The sequence below is a fragment of the Cryptomeria japonica genome, chromosome 1, assembly GCF_030272615.1.
Source record: "Cryptomeria japonica chromosome 1, Sugi_1.0, whole genome shotgun sequence".
Taxonomy (NCBI): domain Eukaryota; kingdom Viridiplantae; phylum Streptophyta; class Pinopsida; order Cupressales; family Cupressaceae; genus Cryptomeria; species Cryptomeria japonica.
The window spans coordinates 571,158,031-571,178,745 of NC_081405.1; the positions used below are offsets into that span (position 1 = coordinate 571,158,031).

Below are 20,715 nucleotides of genomic sequence, written 5' to 3' on the forward strand. Positions count from 1 at the left end.
ACTAAGTCAAGACTTTTTTTTGTGCATAATACAATGAGAAAGAAAATGGTCAACAATTTGGTGAGGAAATAAATTTATTCTTGATGGTCATGAAAAATTCCTTATGCATCCGATTCTTGGGCTTTTTCCTCAAGACTTGAAAAGACTTGTAAAATTATAAAAAAGCATATTTGTAAAGGCTTAGTATCAAATGAATTATTTCTACATTCATTTTTTGACATACCTGTCATAGTATGTTGAAGTATGAAACTAATACTCTCTAGTTTTTAATTTTTCTATTTCAAACTCTCTAAGATGAAATTATAGTCAATTATGCAATGAAATAAAATAATTCTTATTTTCCACTATATTAGAGATGAGTATTTAATTCAGCCTGAAATTTTGCATTTATTTTCCTCAAGCCCTTCTTTGTTTGAATTTTATGTTTATAGTGTCTATTTGGGACAAACAAAATAATAATAATAATATCTAGAAAAATAAAAATGTTTGCAACATAAAGACTAATTAGTTCTTAGTAAGTTTTGTTAGAAACAAAGACCATTACTTCACAAATGCAACACCATTACTATGTGTTTATGGTGAAAGTGGAAACAACAATATTGAAAGACTAAATGAATTCAACCACAAAACCCTAGCCTAACAACAACAAAGATCCACCATAACATATGAAGATTACCTAAGAAAATGCAAATCAAATGAAATCACAAAGATTATACCGTCACATGTCCAATAGAGTTTGGATCTCCATTCTTCCTATCTCCATTGATCTTGCTTGATATATTTGCTCTTAGATTTTATGTGTGCACAAGAGCTCAACAAAGAATGGAAATGTGGTTGCAAGTAGACTTGATCGCATATGAAAGTTTGAATGCTAGAATGCTTGATTAGAATGATTAGCTGATTACAATAGAATGATTAGGGTTGATAATGAAGGAAGCATCTCCTTATATAGAAGACACTATAGGAAATGGAGGGATAAGATTGAGAAGTGTAAAAGATAAATGGTCGGCTATGATTAGAGGGTAGGTAGAGAAAATAAGAAAATAATAAGAAGGTAGGTAGTGTAGGAATTAAGAGATGAATGACATGTGTCATGGGTAGAAAAGGCTAATGAATTAATTAAATAAATAAAGATTTATTTAATTAATAGAGGAAGTGGGATCAATTAAATAATAAAAGTATTTATTTAATTTAGGAAAAAGGATAATTTAAATAAATAAGTATATTTATCTAAATGAAAAATAAGGCTAGAAGAGGATAAATGAATTAATTAAATAAATAAATATTTATTTAATTAATTGAAGAATTAGGCTAAAATAATTAAATAAATAAAATCTTTATTTAATTAGACAGGACAATTTTAGGTGTCTACATTTTACCCCTCTTTGACACAATGCAACTTGTCGCATTGTTTCAAAGAAGATAAGATGAATTGATTAGAGTGTAGAGAGGAGTCAACATTGATGGAATTGGTGCACAAATTCGATCGCGTTTGCCAATTTTAGAGGCCAACAGATGTTGGAGAGCCAGTGAGTACCACAAAACCTCCTTGTACTTTGTTGCATTAATTGTTATCATAAATGCATGCTAGGTATTATAAATGATCTCTAGGTAGGTCTAGAAAAATGTTAAGTGGGGGGAAAAACGTCAAGGTATGTTTGCATTGGTGCTAGGCACGTCTGGGTAGGCTAGACGCGTTTACATCTTCAAGGACGAATCGGCAGTTCTATGATAAAAATATGTTGTCAATTGGATAAGTTGCTGAGAGGACACACTCAAGCAGGTCCTCTAGGGAAGACTAAGATACCAGATAGGGCTAGGATTGATAATTTTGTGATAGAACATACGTTGCCAATCAGGAAACTACTCAAAAGGATACACTCAAGCAGAGCCCTAGTATAGGATAGATCAAGGAACTTTGTGATGAACAGGGAGTACCAGAGATATTGACAATTCTGTGATAGAACATACATTGCCAATTGGATTAGGCTAGAATTGACAATTTTGTGATAAAACATACGTTGTCAATTGGATAAGCTACCCAAGAGGATACACTCAAGTAGGTGCCCTAAAGACAGGATCAAAGAAGCACTTTGTGATGAACAGGGAGTACTACTAGGATAAAAAGCAACACTTTGTGATGAACAGGGAGTGGCACTAGGATAGGAAGCAGTACTTTGTGATGAACAGGGAGTACTAAAAAGAGCAGCACTTTGTGATGAAAAGGGAATGCTACTAGGATAGAAAGCAGTACTTTGTGATGAACGGGGAGTACCACTAGGATAGAAAGAAGCACTTTGTGATGAACATGGAATGCCACTAGGATTGACATTGTTGATTTGCTTGACTGCGGGAGGACCTACCTATGTTGGAGTCATGAGAAAGATTCCCATCGACTTAGAGTTTATGAGCAGAGCTGACATTGGAGGATAGAGAAGTAGTAGAGACAATGGGCTTGCGATATATTCTGTATGTGCCTGAGTTTCAGGCGAACATGGGATTGCTGACTGCATTAGCTGAGAGATGGAACTCTGAGACATGCACGTTTCATTTGCCCATGGGTGAGATGATAGTCAACTTGGAGGATGTGTATAGGATACTGAGGATGTCGATCAATGGGGAGTTATTCCCTTATGATCGAAATGGAGACATGGATGCGCTGAGACGAGTGTTTCAGAATCTAGGACAAGAGATGAGGGCTGGACATGTCGCTTGGGATACCATGACATAAACAGGATTGGCTCTACCGACAATGCTGGAAGGAGTTATCAGTAGATTCCTCTATTCGGATAGGGCGACACAAGGGTTGGTTGTGGGATGGGGATGAGCTACTATCCTTGAGAGAGATCTTCCAAGGATAGACGGATGAGATGCAGGATCTAGAGAGGGATGCGGCTAGGCTTAGGAGACAGCTTAGGGACACTAAGTGGGAAAGGGATCAAGCTATTTAGCGCTATACAGAGGCTGAGACAACACTAAGGGTAGGGAGGCAGGCAACAAAGGACATAGGGGCTGGATACACCTATGTTATGCAGGAAGGGGAGGAGATAGCCTACTGGAGAGACCTATACTATGGAGTGGTGCCACTAGATCAGCGGGCTAGGAGCTTCTGGAGACCATCGCAGACTACAATGACCACTGGATGGAGAGACACGAGACAGGCATCTAGTGGTGGGGTCATGGGTCGTCCACCACCACCAGATAGAGGGGGCAGGAGAGATGATCCTAGGCTAGGTCCTTCTAGGGCTTAGACTCTGTCGAGGCCAGCCGGCTCCAAGGGAGGGAGTTTATCATAGCCTTAGAGGGCTCCCTATGTATCAGTTTTGTACTATTTTGTATGATGATACCTTCGGGTGATTGTAGCCATATGATTTTGACATCATTGTATCATTACACTTATGATTTTTATATATAAGATGATTCATCCTTGCGGCAGCTATATGCATGTGTACCTATGTGATGTTTCTATGTGATGCTTCTATATGTTTTATGATGAAATGCAATATTTGTGTCTTTTATGTTTTTATATGTTATGCATATGCAAATGTGAATGTATGAAATGCAGATGAATATGATGAGGATGTAAAATGTGCTAACATGTGTTGTGTGTAGGATGTGATGCAATTGTGATATCTATATGTATGTATGAAATGCTTAATATGTGGTAATGTAGGTGCAACTACCTAAAATGCAAATATTTTTGGTGTGTCATTATACTTAGTCATGTGATAGCAGGCTACACAGACTCGGGAAGAACGATGGAGGTCAATCAAGAAAGGGGGATGGAAGATAGAAGATATGGAAGTGAAAGAGCTTCTTGTGCATTATCATCATTGAGCTTTATTATGGCAAATAGGTTATGACAATCGAGGTATATGTTTGTCCCGGAAAGTCATTGTACTTGTTTGCATGGAGATCAAATAGTCACAAACAAAGAATGCCCCAGTTCACACTAGACTCATAGTGTCCTCATATCCTTGGACAAGTCATAACATTACTAAGAGACAATCCACAAACAACAAATAAAATAGGTGACGATACCCCATCCTTACCTTTCTAGTCAAAGACATCCTGGAGATAAAATCTCTAGTCAGAGACATCCCGGAAAAGCTAAAAGACATGTCACAAAAGATAAAATCAAAAGAAAACCAAGACTCGACACCAACATCCACTGTAGTCCTCAAGTTTATTGTCTCTTGTCACTTGTCTAAGTCTTATTTGATTGTGGTCACAATGTTTACTTTCACAAAAGGATAGATAGCACTGAACCATAATGTTGTCTAAGTCTATTGAAAGATTTGATTTGTTGAAGCCCATTGTTTTTGTTGTGTCTCATCTGAAATTGACTGAATCCATGAAACTAATACTTTATTGAGGAGAAAGCGGAACTTTATTGCGGATTGGCGATGCAAATGTTGCTTTATTGTGGATTGTGCATGGATAGACTGAAGAAAATTTGGAAGAAATTGTACTCCTCGAAACATGTGATGCTCTCAATTCCACACCCATCATTAGATGTAGGATTTGCCTTAGACACAGATAGGAGCTGATTTATTATGGATGGAAAGGTTGAAAAGGGAGGTTTATTATGAATGGCTAACCAATCTTGGGTAGATCAATAACAAGCCATGACGGGAATGGATAGGTTAATTATGAATGGATAGGCTGTGAGTGTGTGCAAAGTGAAGTGATGAAAGAGAATTCTGAGGGAGGGAGGAGCAATGTCTCTACGCATGGCGTTGGTGACCCAGTTTTCCCCATGGTACTTGCCCAGGGCGCCACCGAAGTGGTTTTCAACGTTGGACAAATTTATTTCTCTTTACTTTTTTTCTTTGATTTTTCAATTTTTTTGTGTCACAAGGCGCCTGTTTGCCAGGTTTTCACCAAGTAACATTTTTTTATTTTCTGATTTTTTTGTCTTTTTTAATTTTTTATTTTTTTTGTATTTTTGAATTAGGATACTTTGAAGAACATGTAAAACCTGCAAAGGTGCATGTTGTTGATAGGATCCTCCAAAGGTTCACCCTCTGTGGTTGAGAGCTGATATGCATCGGATCCATAGGTTGTTGTGATGATGTAAGGACCAAGCCAATTTGGTTCGAACTTGTGCTTCTTCTATCTATCTTGTTTATTTTTAGGATTTTCCTTGAGAACTAAGTCACCCACCTCAAGTGTATGAGGCTTAACTTTATGATTGTAGTTGCATTGTTTCTTGACTGAGTGATGTGTAGATCTAGTGACTGTCTTCCTTGATAAAGGAACTAAGATAGAATTACTAATTTGTGGACTACGTAGGCCCATATGCGTGTCACATAGAGAAGTTTGGACATCCCTGATAACAAAGTCCTTGGAGGAATCTCCATTAAAGGTCCATGATGTATCGCCAGAAGGAAAAGGATGTGTGGAACAAGCGGATGAGTTATGAAGGCTTGTGATTGCAAAAGGAAGTGAAAGTAGGGTAGCATGATGGAGACTTAGGATCAACAAGTGATCTTTTTGACTTGAAATTGTAGAACTTTTGCCCCCAGTTATTTTGATATTAGAGGAGATCATCTCTTTCTCTTTTGCTTTCATAGGATTTTTATCCTTGACCTTGATTTTTTCAGAGTCCAATAGCTTTTGATTTTGATTTGGATTGAAAGACATTTCTTTATTTTTTACTTTTAGATTTTTCTTTTCAAAGCTTGATTTTTTATCCCTGATTAATAAGGGCTTTTGTGATTCTTGTTGATCCAAGTCTAGGAGCAGAGTGGAAATGGAATGAGTGGATGAAATAGTAAGGCTATGTGAGTTCTCAAGAGGGTTGGCAATACATTCAATAGATTCTTGGTTGGAACCACTCTTAGGACTATTGATATCAAGAGTTTCTTGCACCACTAGAGGAGATTTGCATTCAGACTTAGTATCCACAACACTAGGTGGTTCACACCCAATTCCTTGCAAATTATTTATAGATTGTTCCTGTCGACTAAATGTCTTAGGAGATAGTGGGACTTGATCAATATGAAAGATATACTCACCACATCCCATGTCTTTAATCTTGAATTTTTCTTTTAGCTCTGATTGTTTGGATGTAGAAGCTTTCAAGGATTCTAGATCAACATATGTTGATGAAGGAACAACTTCTTTATTGAGTGGGATTGTTATTTCTGATCTAGGACGTAGATTGTTGCAATATATGAATGGGTTAGGACCACCATTCACTGTTACTTCAACTCCATTGTGAGGAAACTTAATGCATTGGTGGTATGTAGATGGGATGACCCTCATTTTATGAATCCATGGAAATCCCAAAAGTATATTGTATGTGAGATCTAGATCAAGGACTTGACAAACCACATCCTTTGTAACTGGCCCAACTCTGAGAGGTAAAGTGGTTGTGCCTTTAGATGAGCGCTCTTTGTCATCATATGCCTTGATTATAATTTTGTTTGTAGCATTCACAACTTTATCATAATATCCCAATTGTTTAAGAGTGTTCAATGTACAAATGTTTAGCCCTGCTACTCCATATATCAGGACTCGTTTTATTCGATGTTTGTGTACGAAGGCTTCAATGTGTAAAGGTGCATTATGCGGTTGGCTCACGGAGGCGTCATAAGCTTCTGTGAATGTAAGGGAGTGTGGAACGGAAAGGTAAACCACCATGGCTTGAAACTGGTCCACGTTCAGATCACTGGGGACGGAAGTGTCTCTCAAAGTTTTGTCAAGAATGGCTTTATGTGTGGGGGATATGCGTAAAAGCTCAAGGATGGAGATATGCACAAGTGTCTTCCCTGACTGTTCTACAAGGTCATACTCAGGTTTTGCTGATGAGGAAGCGGTGGTTTTAGCTAGAGCACCCGACAAAGTGACCTTACCTCGATGAATTGTGACATTACATTCAAAGGTAGATTCAAAAGAAGGTCCAATGCCTTGTAGGACAACCTTGGGTCTTTGGGTAGAATTCTCAAGTGTTTTGTCCTTGATGATAATGGTAGAGACATAATTGTTCATCGAAATGTGATTAACCATTGAATCATATTTATAGGATGCTCTGGTATAGTTGGTCTGGTCATCTGCGGCTTTAGCTTTTCCCTTGTCATGTTTCGGGAATGGTTCCTTAAAAATCTCATGTTCTTGATTGGATGAGTGTCCTTCAATCTCAATGTCACCTCTATCAATAAGATCTTGTATAATGTTCTTCAGGTGATGACAATTTCCTATTTTATGTCCCTTGCTCTTATGAAATTCACAATACTCATCATCATTCCACCAATTTTGTTTAACATTTGGCTCATATGGTGGCAGATTTGGGATTGTTATTATTTTGTTTAACACAAGCTTCTTGAAAGCTGACTCAAGTGGTTCTCCCAATGTGGTGTACTTCCTTCATGATTTGGAAGTTGTTTGAGTATTCACTTGATTGTTTGTAGAGCTTGATCTCAAAAAAAATATTTTGGGTCATGCTGTATTGGCATCAATAACACCATCATCGACTGTGTTCTTGTTTTTATTCCAAAATCTTGGCTTGTCTTTTCCTTTAAAGTCTTCTTTGTTTTCTTTGAATATTTTGACGATGCCTTGCTCAATTAGGACCTTCTCTATTGCCAAGCCTTTTTCAATGATGTCCTTGAAGGTGGACAAACAAGCTTTTCTCAAGTCATAACCAATGTCTTTGTTGACATTTTGGGTGAACATCTCTACCATTTGTTATTGTGGAATTTCAAATGAGCATCTGCTTGCTAGATTCTTCCATCTTTGTAAAAATGATGAAAAGGACTCTCCATCCTTTTGCTTGGTGTTGCACAAAGTAGTGACTGATATGTCTATCTCTATGTTGTATGAGAAATGTTGGATAAATGTCTTTGCTAAATCACCCCATGACTTAATTCCAGGTGGGAGTTGGGAGAACCATTCCATAGCTTGATCACCTAACCTCTATGGGAATAAGCTCATCAAATATGTCTCTTTTGCTGCTACCTCAATGCAAGCTATGAAAAAATGTCTTATATGTGCCTTAGGATCCCCTTTTCCTCTGTACTTATCAAATTTAGGTGTCACAAAGTGTGTTGGAAATGGAGGCATTGGAATGATTTTGTCAAATGGATAGGGACATATGTCTCTCATTATGTAAGTTGGCTTCGGTGTATTTATGTCCTCCATTTTCTTTTGTAAGTCCTTAATTTGCTACTCCAAATTGTTCTTAGGTGGAGATCGACTTCTTAGACCATATTTTGAGCATGCCTTTGAATATTCAATTGCTTTGGTGGTTGGTCCTTAGCATTGGTATGTGATTGAGTATATTTTTCTGCATAAGACTTCCATAATGGTCTACGAAGGTGAGTGTCATGTGTTTGACCATGTGTATGTGGGACCTCAGGTTTTTGAAATAAATATGATGGTGATTCAGGCACCATACGTGGTCCTCTATTGCCTCCACTATTAGGCCTCCTTTGATCCATGTTGAGGTGAGGTTGTTGCAAAGGTTGATTTTCCATTATTTGAGACATGTCAAAATCATGAGGGATCTTGGGTCCACTTTGTGCCATCACTTGTAAGAAATATTGTCCATCTCTTCTCATTATTTCATCAACCAATCGATTAAAATGGGGATCCATAATGGAGTCTTCCACTTCTGCCGAATGTACGGAAAAGTGGTCCTTATTGTCATTGTGTGTATCATTGTTGTTTGTAGTGTCCATGTTCTCAACATTTTGAGTGTTTCTATAAGTGTACATGTCATGTAATGTGATATGATCAGAAATGAAAAAGACATCATTGTCATACTCATAGGCACTCATGTTTGCAGACTCTTGAGCCTCTTTAGTTTCTCTCCTAGATTTTTGGGAAAGGGTTTCAACCATGAACTAGGTCTTGACCAAGATGTGGGAGACCAGATGAAAATGTAAAGAGTATGGAAGACCAAGAGTTGGATGGAATGTAAATGAATCTGAGGTAAATGAATCTAAGGTGTACTTGTAATGTCCAAAGTGTAAGACCAAGTATGTATGTAGTAGAGTAGGTGTGGCTTCCAAAGAGATGATAGTTTCTCTTGATGAGGTAAGTTGACCTTGACTCTAAGTAAGACCAAATGAGACCCAAAGGTGATAGACCTTGATGAGGGACCACTTAGCAAAATGTTGTTGTATGTAGTGTGTTGACAAAGAAAGACGGGGACAAGCAAGTGACCTTTCAAATCAACTTTAGACAAGTGTGAATGTAATGTAAGGTGTAAAGCAATGATGGACTTTGTGAGACCCAAAGATAGGTTGAATTCTAGATGAAAATCTGGAGAAATAACTTAGGAAGCTCAAGAATTCCAAAACTGATTGCTCTTGTTTGCTGCACTATAGATTTTTCGAATACTGAACAAAGACATGCCTGTATACTTCACAGACATGGTTTCTAAAATATGAGTGCAATTTTTTGCAATTTTTGAAGTTGTTTGTTGTGACCAAATCTGAATTTTGGACTATTTTTCGTGACAAGAAGACACAATATTGATGAGGACTCTATGTTTGCAAGTGTTTAGACTCAAAATGACTCAAAAGAAAGTGTGTTGTTTGATGTAAAAATATTTTGCATACACTTGAAGACACAAAAGACACAATGTTATGATGTTTGGTCTTGAATGTTCAAAAGAAGACAAGCACAATTCTTATGGTTGGCCAGGACAATAGTTGTTGATCCCACATGGGGTTTCCCTTGAGGCTACGCTATTCAGAGTGGATACTTAAATGCTTGACTCCACTAGCTCCACCCTCGATACTCACATCTCTGGGGCAGCCAAGCACCAGTCCCCATGAAAATTCCCTGTGGTGAACTTTGTATCTCTACTAAGAATCTTATGTGTGTGGGTCACTCCAGAGGTCCGACCTCCTGACCCAACAACTAGAAGGATTTTGACTTTCTAAAACAAAAAGGTGGTAGTAAGGGCATCCGCTTGTGTGGCCATACATGCGACACTTTCAACTCTATAAATATAGAAGGCTCCTAGCCAGTAGGGGTTACACCCTACAAATGATCAAATAAATTTGATCAAACGTGTTTATGGGGAGACAGTGTCAGTATGAACTAATCAGTACATGTTACCCATGGTTTTCACCATGGATACAGATGTTTATAGTGGTTCGAAAGAGGTGGGTTTTCCTTGCTACCACTTGGGTCATTCTCTCCTCACTAGTAGTCCTAATGACCACATGGGGAGATAGGCGCTCTAAAGATTAAACAAAAAAAGCCTATTGCTCAAGACACAAAAGACACTAGTTCAATTTTAGTGCACCAATTGAAGTGTTTGATAATCTATGAAAACAAGGCACACAATAAAGATAAAAAACCCTTGCCAAAATTCTGCAACAAAGATTTGTTAATAGTTTTGCAATAATACCCCTGCTGCAAGCACACAAGTTAGGTAAATTTAAGATGCAAAAGACTTTGTGAAATAGGGGCCTTCAACAATGCATTTTTTTGACCAATTCAAAGATCTGATAAATCATAAAAAAAGAGCACCCATAAAATTTCAAGAAATTTCCAGAAATGTAAGAAAATCCAAAAAAATTGCTAATTTGCTCCAAAAATTAGTTTTTTATGAAAAATCATAAAAAATCATATAAAATGCAAAATTGATCCAAAAAATCTGAAATGTCTACTGGACACTCCTGATGGCCTTCCAAACCTGCATAAAAAAATTCCTGCAACATTTCCAAGCAGTTTGTAAGATATGAGCAAAATAATGCAAAACCCTAATTTTCAAAGATCCAATTTTTTAGGAATGATTTTGTATCAAATTTAAAATCACTAAGAATAAATCCTATGTATAATTCTAAGAGAATTCCAAAAATGTAACAAAATCCGAAAAATTCGCTAATTTTCTCTCAAAATTAATTGTTTATGAAAATGCATAATCAATTCATATAAAATTCAAATATCCTCCAAAAAATCTGAATGTTTTCCTGCACACCTCTGATAATGTTCTTGACCTGCAAAACAAATTTGATGCCAAAATTCAAAGCGGTTTTGTGAGATCTGATCAAAATAATAGAAAACCCTAATTTTCAAAGATCCGATTTTTAAGGAAATATTTTGCATCAAAATTAAAATCACAAAGAACAGACCATGTGTATAAATCAGAGAGATTTCCAAAAATATAAGAAAATCTGAAAAACTTTGTCATTTACTCTCAAATTTTTTTTTTTATGAAAATTCATAACAAAATTCATAGAAAATTAAAATATGCTCCAATAGATTTGAATTTTGGTTTGAGAACTGTTGATACTGTCTTCAACCTACCAAAAATATTTGGTGCAAAATTTCTAAGCCGTTTGTGAGATCGGATCAAATCTCTCCAAGATCTTTATTTTGTGTCCAAAACACTAGCTGCAAAAGGTTATTCTCCAAATTGTTTTACAAACTAGCAATATAGGGTTTGAAAAATCTGCCAAAAACATAGATCTATAAAAAATCCATGTCCCATGGGGCGTGCCAAAATGTTTATGGTGAAAGTGGAGACAACAATATTGAAAGACTAAATGAATTCAACCACAAAACCCTAGTCTAACAACAACAAAGATCCACCATAACATATGAAGATTACCTAAGACAATGCAAATCAAATGAAATCACAAAGATTATACCATCACATGTCCAATAGAGTTTGGATCTCCATTCTTCCTATCTCCATTGATCTTGCTTGATATATTTGCTGTCAGATTTTATGTGTGCACAAGAGCTCAACAAAGAACAAAAATGTGGTTGCAAGTAGACTTGATCGTATATGAAAGTTTGAATGCTAGAATGCTTGATTAGAATGATTAGTTGATTAGAATAGAATGCTTAGGGTTGATAATAAAGGAAGCATCTCCTTATATAGAAGACACTATAGGAAATGGAGGGATAAGATTGAGAGGTGTAAAAGATAAATGGTAGGCTATGATTAGAGGGTGGGTAGTGTAGGAATTAAGAGATGAATGACATGTGTCATGGGTAGAAAAGGCTAATGAATTAAATAAATAAACAAATATTTATTTAATTAATAGAGGAAGTGGGATCAATTAAATAAATAAAAATATTTATTTAATTTAGGAAAAATGATAATTTAAATAAATAAGTGTATTTATCTAAATGAGAAATAAGGCTAGAAGAGGATAAATGAATTAATTAAATAAATAAAGATTTATTTAATTAATAGAAGAATTAGGCTAGAATAATTAAATAAATTAAATCTTTATTTAATTAGACAAGACAATTTTAGGTGTCTACACTATGCATTGATGGCAACAATCACTACGATTGTAATTAATGTGGACAAGAATGTCTCAACCAACACAAATATATTGATGTGTACAATGACATATGTAATCTGTGTAATGGTCATCCACCCTTGAGAGGACTTGTTAGGCCAACATCTATCCCATATTTCATTGCACATTTGACTATTTATTATTTGAAATTCAAAATCATAATATATTTTGAAATTCGATTGATTAATAAATACGGTTAAATGTGCATCTTATAGTCAAATGGGCATCTAATGATTAGATGCAACTTACGATCAAGTAGAACTAGTATTTTTGTTGATCCTTCTCTGCCTAGTTTATTTATTGATAGGATAGTTGAAAAAGTTATAGAACTCATTATGACTTTGAACATGAGAAGAAATGAAACACAAAGGGCTTGATTGACACGGTTGAGTGTCCCATAAACTCTCTCTTTTTTTTACCTCATGTTCTTGTATCCTTAAATGTATCTTATAGGCAAACAAGGATCTTCTGGTCAAATGCATCTTACGATCAAATATAGTAGTATTTTTGCTAATGTTGATTTAATTAATCTATTTATTGATGGAATAGTTGAAAAATTTGTAGAACTTATTATGAATTTAAACATAAGAAGAAAGGAAATGCAAAGGGTTTGACTGACATTTTTCCCAAGACTTAAAATGACTTGTAAAATTACAAAAAACATATTTGTAAATACATTATTATATGAATTATCTCTACATTCATTTTTTTTGGCATGCCTATCATAGTATGTTGAAATATGAAACTAATATTTTTTTTGCATTTGAGACCAATACTATAAGACATAGTTGTTTGTTGTAAATAAGATAAAAATCAAAATACAATTAAGAAAAATAAAATAAATTCATTCCATTTTAAAAACTTTTTTAATCAGAATTTTAGAGTCCAATTAAAACTTTAATTTTTTATTTTTAATTTTCTATTTCAAATTCAAGAAGATGAAATTATAGTGAATTGCACAAATATGTACTGCAATGAAAAGAAATAAGTCTTATTTTCTACTATACCAGAGATGAGTCCTTTTTTCCACAATGGTAGGTGGTATTTAACAGGCTACAATATATTAATTCACCAGACACACAAACACGTGGACTAGAAAGATGCCACAAGAACAATAATCCAGATGGAGGAGGCCTTTAGTGCATAATAGACCCCTACTTTAAAGTTTCACATTCTTCCTTCCCCCAATTTCCTTCCATCCAATCTCAAGAGAAGTCTTCTATTTTTGCCTCACTAGAAGATGTATTTGACCTTAAGACAACATTTAATTAGATAATAAGTAGTCACATGTACATATAGAGTGCTGGATATATGTTAGTGGGTGAGTGATGATCACTTCATGGATTACAAATTTGTCATTGTACACATTATTAGTTGTGTTGGTTTTTTCTGATCATTTATAATTGAATTTGTTGTCGACATAAATGGAATATATACAACGTATGTACTCCACAAACCCTAAGGTTTGCCCAAAAAATATCCCCGCCTGTAGTTAATTGTGTAAATATCTTACAAAAAAAGTATCTCCCCCTGTTACCTACGTGATACCCTCATTTGGGATTGTGTGACCAACCAAAGAGGGAAAAGATCAATTCCGAAATACGTAGAGATTTGTCGTGTTAAATACTGATAAGAAACTCGAAAATATCTGCTAAGATACCCATCCAAAATATCGTGGCCGGTCATTTTCACTATTTAAAATAACAAAAAGCTACTTAGGTATCTACCATGCTATTCAAACTAATTAATCCGTCGTTTGTTTTACGTAGCGGGAACTTTGGCTTTGAAAAAGTATTAGAAATAGGGGAACAACATTTTTATGTTTCAATTGTTGTTATTATTTTTTTTATTTTAAATTTTTGGTTTCAATTATTAATTTTAAAGAAATAGTAACAATTTTTTACAAATTTATTATTATATTAAGTCAACAAGAATTGAATAACATGTTACGATATTTTGAAGTTCTAAGAAGAGAAGATTTCCATGACCGAGGGAAATGAAATAGGGCAAGAACAGTTGCAAATAGGGCCTTCCATATAGATTGAGCACGAGAGCAAAACCCAAAATAATGCTTGAATGATTCGGGCTTACCACAAAAAGGACATGGAGGAGGAGGGTGGAGGAATTTGAGACGAGTTCCAACTAGAAAGTTAGCATGCAACAACTTCCACGCAGTGAGTTGAGATTGTGAATTCAGATTTGGTCTTCTAAATTTGCAAGCTGAGTTTATTCCAATATTCCAATAGGATTGACTGAAGTTACATTTCTAGATAAGATTGAGGCTATGAGAAAGGGGCAAGCAAGGAACAAGCTACCTATAGAGGATTTTAAGAGGAAAAGTTGTAATATTGCTGCCATTAGGCCACCTCTAGTCCTTATGGAAGCTTGAGTGACAACTAGAAGAAATCCGGAATATTAGCAGGCCCAAATTTTTGAAGTTCCAACATCGTAGCCTTGTCTTTATTATTAAGATTAAAGCATTCCTTAAGATGGTTCCATGATTTCCATGTGAAGCTAGATGAGTCCCATAAATCCCTGAACACTTGGAGGCCTTTCTTGAATAACCGTTTAGCCTTGAACATAGGATTCTTAGCTAAAGGCATGTTGTTGACTTGAATCAAGCTATTCACCATATAGAAGAATTTGCAAAACTTAACCCATGGCTGAATGATTGGTCAAACCATGACAACTTTTATAAAACTACTTGCGAAGCTTTCCATATGCAAATGAGAGGGGTCAAACCATGGCGTTTGAAGTATTGGGAAAGAATAATCTTGTCATGCCAATGAATAGAACACCAAGCTTTACCAACAATGGTTGTATGTATATGATATCTTATCAAAAATTTCCAAAGAGCATTGCCTTCCAAGGCTCTGCTGATCCATTTTGTTGAAAGACAAATTCCTTGTGTAAGAGAGTTAATAATACCCAAACCACCCTTCTCCTTAGGCAGAATACAATGTGACCATGAAGTGGATGAAATACCTTTTTTATTTCCCCATTTAGACCCAAAAAAATTTCATATGAGCTGGGTAAGTTGGTCATAGAAAGAATCAATGGAGGACATAACTAGCCAAGAGAATTTTATTAGCCACTTGTATACGCCAAACCATACACCCAACCATAGATGGCACACTAGCCGAAAACTCGACGAGTGACAAAAACTCGCCGAGTTTTTGGACCTGGCGAGTAGTAATGACTTCTACTCGCCAGAAAAACTTGCCGAGTTTTTGGCAAAAACTCGCCGAGTTTTTGGCGAGTTTTAAAGAAAAACTCACCTACGTTAGCATAACAGCCAAAAACGGCAAAAAATACATGCATTTTTTGTTTTTCGATATGGTTTTGGGCTGAGAAGGGGGAAACTCACTTGGAAGGGCCATGCCGAGAGCCCACTATGCCCTCAAGTAATCGCCAAGTTTTTTGGTTTATCCATCAGGATTCATATATGGAATATAAAATTTAAGTATAAGTGCTTATACTTTAAGTTATATTCCATATATACTGTTAGGAAATTTGAGAGTGCTTTCGGACCTCCAGGAGTTATAATGCAAAATCTAGTTTTTGGAGGATTCTTCAATTTTCCAGACTTAGTCAAATTTCAGGATCCTTGGGGGCGCTGCCCCCAAACCCCTATCGAAAAATATAGGAGGAAACTGCGCTGATGGAAGTAGGGGAAATTTAACCTCCAAGTTTGATTAGGCTCCATATAACAACATAATTAGCATTGAAGAAAACTTGGTATTACACATTTTAGAGTTGATAGTTTGAAACTATGAGTATGAATGATGAAATTTCAAATATGATGAAAGTTTGAAACTAGTTTTAGCTAGATTTGGGAAGAGGAAGTTGTATTTACTTTTGGTTTTACAAAAACTATTTACTATTTTGCTTCCAGCCATCCGCATTTCTTATGAGGATGCGATTTTGTAGACACTTTTCATTTAAATATATCTAGAATTAGCTTGTTTCTTTTGTGTTATCATTTATTGACTCGTTAGATGCATCTTCTCATTAAATTTTGCAAAAAAATGCATTTTTTATTAAAATTAAGCGTGTTTTTACGTTGCCGAGTTTTTTCGAGTTTTTCCCGAGATTTCACCGAGTTTTTTTCTCAGAGGCTTGGCGAGTCGAGCTGAGTCGTGAGTAGTTCAACTATGCACCCAACCATAGCAAACTAGCAATTTAGATTTTAATTTATTAATAAACCACCTCCACATATCTTTCAACGAGACTCCCATTGCAAAGGGTATACCAAGATACCTGGAAATAGTACCATGTGTAATCTCTTTCCAATCTATTGGAATCCATGTTTGACGAGGGCTAGGTTTCGTCGTCCAAAATTTAGTTTTATGCGTAGCTAATTTGGAGTTTGAGATTGTGCAATAAAACTCAAGTGTATCAAGAAGTTACCAATGTCTTCAGTAGAATTTTGGATGAAAATCATACTATCATCAACGAAGTGGGAGTTAAGTGCCACGCTATTTCTAGGAAGGAAAATACTATAGATAAAAGAATTAGATTGAACATGCTGAAGCAAATAGCCTATTAACTTTTTTTTACCACATACTAATCTATCCTTAAGTGTTTCAAAGGTACATCCTCTGGCCAAGTATGCTAATACTTTGGTTGATTCATAAAATGGACATCCTCTGGCCAAGCATGCTAATAGTTTGGTTGATTCATTAAATGGACATCATCTGACCATGTATGGCTAAAAATTTGGTTGGTGCTGCAAATGGACATTCTCTGACCATTTGGTTGATGCTGCTCCACGCAATTTATTTATTGAGTCCAAAATTAAAACTCCTCGAACAAATAACTTTCTTGACTTGGCCGACTGAGAGCCTCTGTTTTTCTTTAAATATGAATCGTCACCAGTTATTTTTTTCTATTCATGTTGGATACACAAGAAGTCCTCGAGATAAGCAGTAGAGATCTTCATTTTAGTTTTGTGAATGTCAATGGATGGACTGCAGAAACCACACGTGGCAGTGCTACCATTTCCTGCACTGGATCACTACATTCCTCTGTTGGAGCTCTCAAGGCTTGTTGGGTCCCAAAATCTGATAGTCAGCTTTGTCACCACTCCAGCCAAAGTACCCCGCTTTCAGGACTTCATTGATGAAGCTGTAAACTGCGGTATCAATCTTCGCCTTCAAGTCCTTCCTACGCTACATGTGGAAGGCTTACCAGAGGGCCGAGAAAGAATCGACGTTTGTCCCCCAGAGTTCCATGGCAACATATTTGCGATGGCCCTTCGATGCTTGGATGGAACTGCAGTTTAAAGAACAGGAAGTAGCGGCGGCGGCAGTCTGTGTCCTGCTCGATTCGTTCATGGGGTGGGCGCGACAGAGCGTCGAAAAGTTTTCAATTTCCCGTTGGAGCGTTTGGAGCCAGCGCGACAAACTCAGCCGCGTGTTCGATCATGCAGCGGGTGTTGGAGAAAGAAGGGGAGGATTGTCTTGTGTTGAGCTTGGATCTTCCCAGGCCTGTCAGATTTAAAAGGAATGAGATAAACGAAGATTACTGGAGTCCAGATGAGATTAATCCGATCACGAAGTTTGTTTTGCCGATGTTACAGATCGTTAGTAAAGGCGTGTCGGGATTGATACTAAATACTTTCGAAGAGTTGGAGTCTGATTATGTGGAGCACCTGAGAAACCTGACGTGAAAACCAATGTGGACTATAGGACCTCTTCTTCCGATGACTTATTTCGGTGGAGCCGGTAATAAGTTTAGCACTCACGGGAAAATGGCGGACATCCCGACAGACGAGCTTGTGCAGTGGCTGGACTCTCGGAGGACCGGATCGGTTGTGTACGTTTCATTTGGAAGCATGGTTAAACTTTCTAAAGAACAAACAAAGGCCTTGGCGAGAGGGCTAGAAGGTAGCAAACAACACTTCGTTTGGACTATCAAAGTTATGGAATCCGGGAGCTCAGGAAATGCAGAATTTCTTCCAGAGGGCTTTGTGGAGCGAACGAAGGACCGAGGGGTGGTCATATGGAGCTGGGCCCCAAAGCTTTTGATTCTTTCCCATCCTTCCGTAGGGGGCATTCATGAGCCACTGTGGGTGGAACTCTACGCTTGAGAGCTTAACTCTTGGAGTACCCATAGCCGTATGGCCTATGTTTGGGGAACAGTTTCTTAATATGAGAACTATGGGGGAAATGGGTGTGGGGATTCAATTTTGTGAACATCCCGCTGGGGTTCTAGACGAAGAAAAGGTGAAGGAGGTTTCAAGGCAGGTGCTTAGTGATGACAAAGGTAAAGAGTTGAGAACAGCTGCGCAGAATGTGAAGGAGATGGCCAAAAAAGATGTTGGAGATGGAGGATCTTTGAAAGTAAATGTTGGATTCGCAAGTGAAATGCGCAAGCTGCTGAAGATGAGACAACAACAATCAAGTTTTCCCTAAGTTGTGTACACAGACTGGTTTTGTGAGCTCGGTTTGTGAGTAAGAGGGAGTGAGGTAGCCTAATATGGTGTTATCGATCGTGATTGTTTGTTTTGTATTGTTTTGGGGTTTAGATTGAGTGTGTTTATGAAATAAGGGTGGATGGGTTTGGTTTATGTCACCATCTTTTCATGGTCATTTGAAGATAAAGATGAAATAAAAAAAATCATTATGAAAATCTTATGTTGACTTGAAAGTACAATTTGTTAATTTTTTTCCAGCTACAATTATCATATTATAAAGACATGCACTAAAAAAATCAATAACAACACACATGTACATAAAAATAATTTTGTTTTAAATTTTAATCAAGATTATTTTTGTGAAAATGAGTTTATATTTCATTTTGTTTTTAAATTTTTTAGAAGAATGTTATTTATTATTGGGAATTTTCTGTTTGATTGGATTTACTGAATTTTTAAAGTATTTTATTTTATATAAGAATTCTTCAAATAGTTTAAGAGTTTTATATAGCTAGTATAGTGTTGTTTAGAAATAATTTTGCAATGAATTCAATTTAAAACTACCTCTCATGAAAGTATATTAATCCAAATTCAATTATAAATCTAAGGAGTGATGATAGAGAGAAAAATTATAGTACTAGTTAACATCAAACTAAATCTCTTCTAGTAATTAACTGAACTACCTAACTTGAAATGAAATATGAACACTTCCACCCAAATACAAAAGTTCTTATATATGTAGGATTTGTCTATTGACATTAGATTAATCAAGGACCTAGTTCGCATTAAAATCTCTCTATTTTTCATGGTAACTTTCACAGTGATGTCATTAGTAGTAGTTGATGGATAAGAGCAGGAGCATGCAAAAGAGGGGCAGTGGTAGGGTTTCTAGGGGATGTGTAGTAGAGGATGTTGTTGAAAATGATGTAGACTCTTAGGATGATGAAGATGCATTCACCATGGAGAGAGGTGAGACTTGTACGGTGGTTGTCCTATTTTTTTTTTGGGCCCCTATGGAAGGTCATATCGTCTTGGGGTGGGAACAACTTATTGTTCGTTCTTTGTGTTATGAAGGGGTTGAATCTATTTTTGTTGCTTGTGGGGCTTTCTCTCCTTTCCTCTATTTTTGCTAGCCTTTATTTCTTCGACTCTAAATGAGGTGGAGCATTTTGGGGTAATTTTGTTGGGTTCTTCTTTAACTCATTTGGTGGTTGGTTATGTGCACCAAGATGTGGTACTAAAGGGGGTCTTAAGATGCCACTTTTTTATTGAAATCAGCAAAGTCTGAACTTCAACGACAAATTGAACATAGTTACACTCCAAATTTGAAGATGCAATAAGAACAAGAGTCGATGTGGTCCAAATATACTATCTAAACTACTAATGTATTTTGAAAATGAAGGAGATTAAGGGTTTCAAAAAGGGGGGCCACAGAAAGTGGTCATGTTTTAATGCAAAAAATATAACATAGCATTTGTTGTGGGCCCTCGTTAAATGTTAACCTTTTTTTTTTAATTTTTAAATTGCTTTAGTGAGAAATTATCTAACACCTCATAGTTTATGCTAGATTTTTCAACTAATTTTTTAATGAGTATAAGATTTTTTACTAATTTTCAAAGTGGACACTGTAGACACCTAAAATTGTCATGTCTAATTAAATAAATATTTTATTTATTTAATTATTTGAGCCTAATTCTTCTATTAATTAAATATATATTTATTTATTTAATTAATTCATTTATCCTCTTCTAGCCTTATTTCTCATTTAAATAAATACATTTATTTATTTAAATTATCCTTTTCCTAAATTAAATAAATAATATATTTATTTAATTGATCCCACTTCCTCTATTAATTAAATGAATCTTTATTTATTTAATTAATTCATTTTCTACCCATGACACATGTCATTCATCTCTTAATTCATACACTATCTACCCCTTTCATTATTTTATTATTTTCTTTACCTACCCTCTAATCATAGCCGACCTCTTTTACACCTATCAATCTTATCCC

General features: G+C 36.0%; 1 protein-coding gene across 1 annotated transcript; it reads left to right on the top strand.

Annotated features, from left to right (window-relative positions):
- Positions 1–18,033: 18,033 nt before the first annotated feature.
- Positions 18,034–18,372, top strand: LOC131042994 (UDP-glycosyltransferase 73B4-like). Its single transcript, XM_057976342.2, has one exon. It carries the CDS (start codon positions 18,034–18,036, stop codon positions 18,370–18,372), a length of 339 nt encoding a protein of 112 aa, XP_057832325.2.
- Positions 18,373–20,715: the final 2,343 nt, after the last annotated feature.

Excerpts from the sequence above, each read along its gene's own strand:
- LOC131042994 (XM_057976342.2), top strand. The coding sequence starts at position 18,034 with ATGGCGGACATCCCGACAGACGAGCTTGTGCAGTGGCTGGACTCTCGG.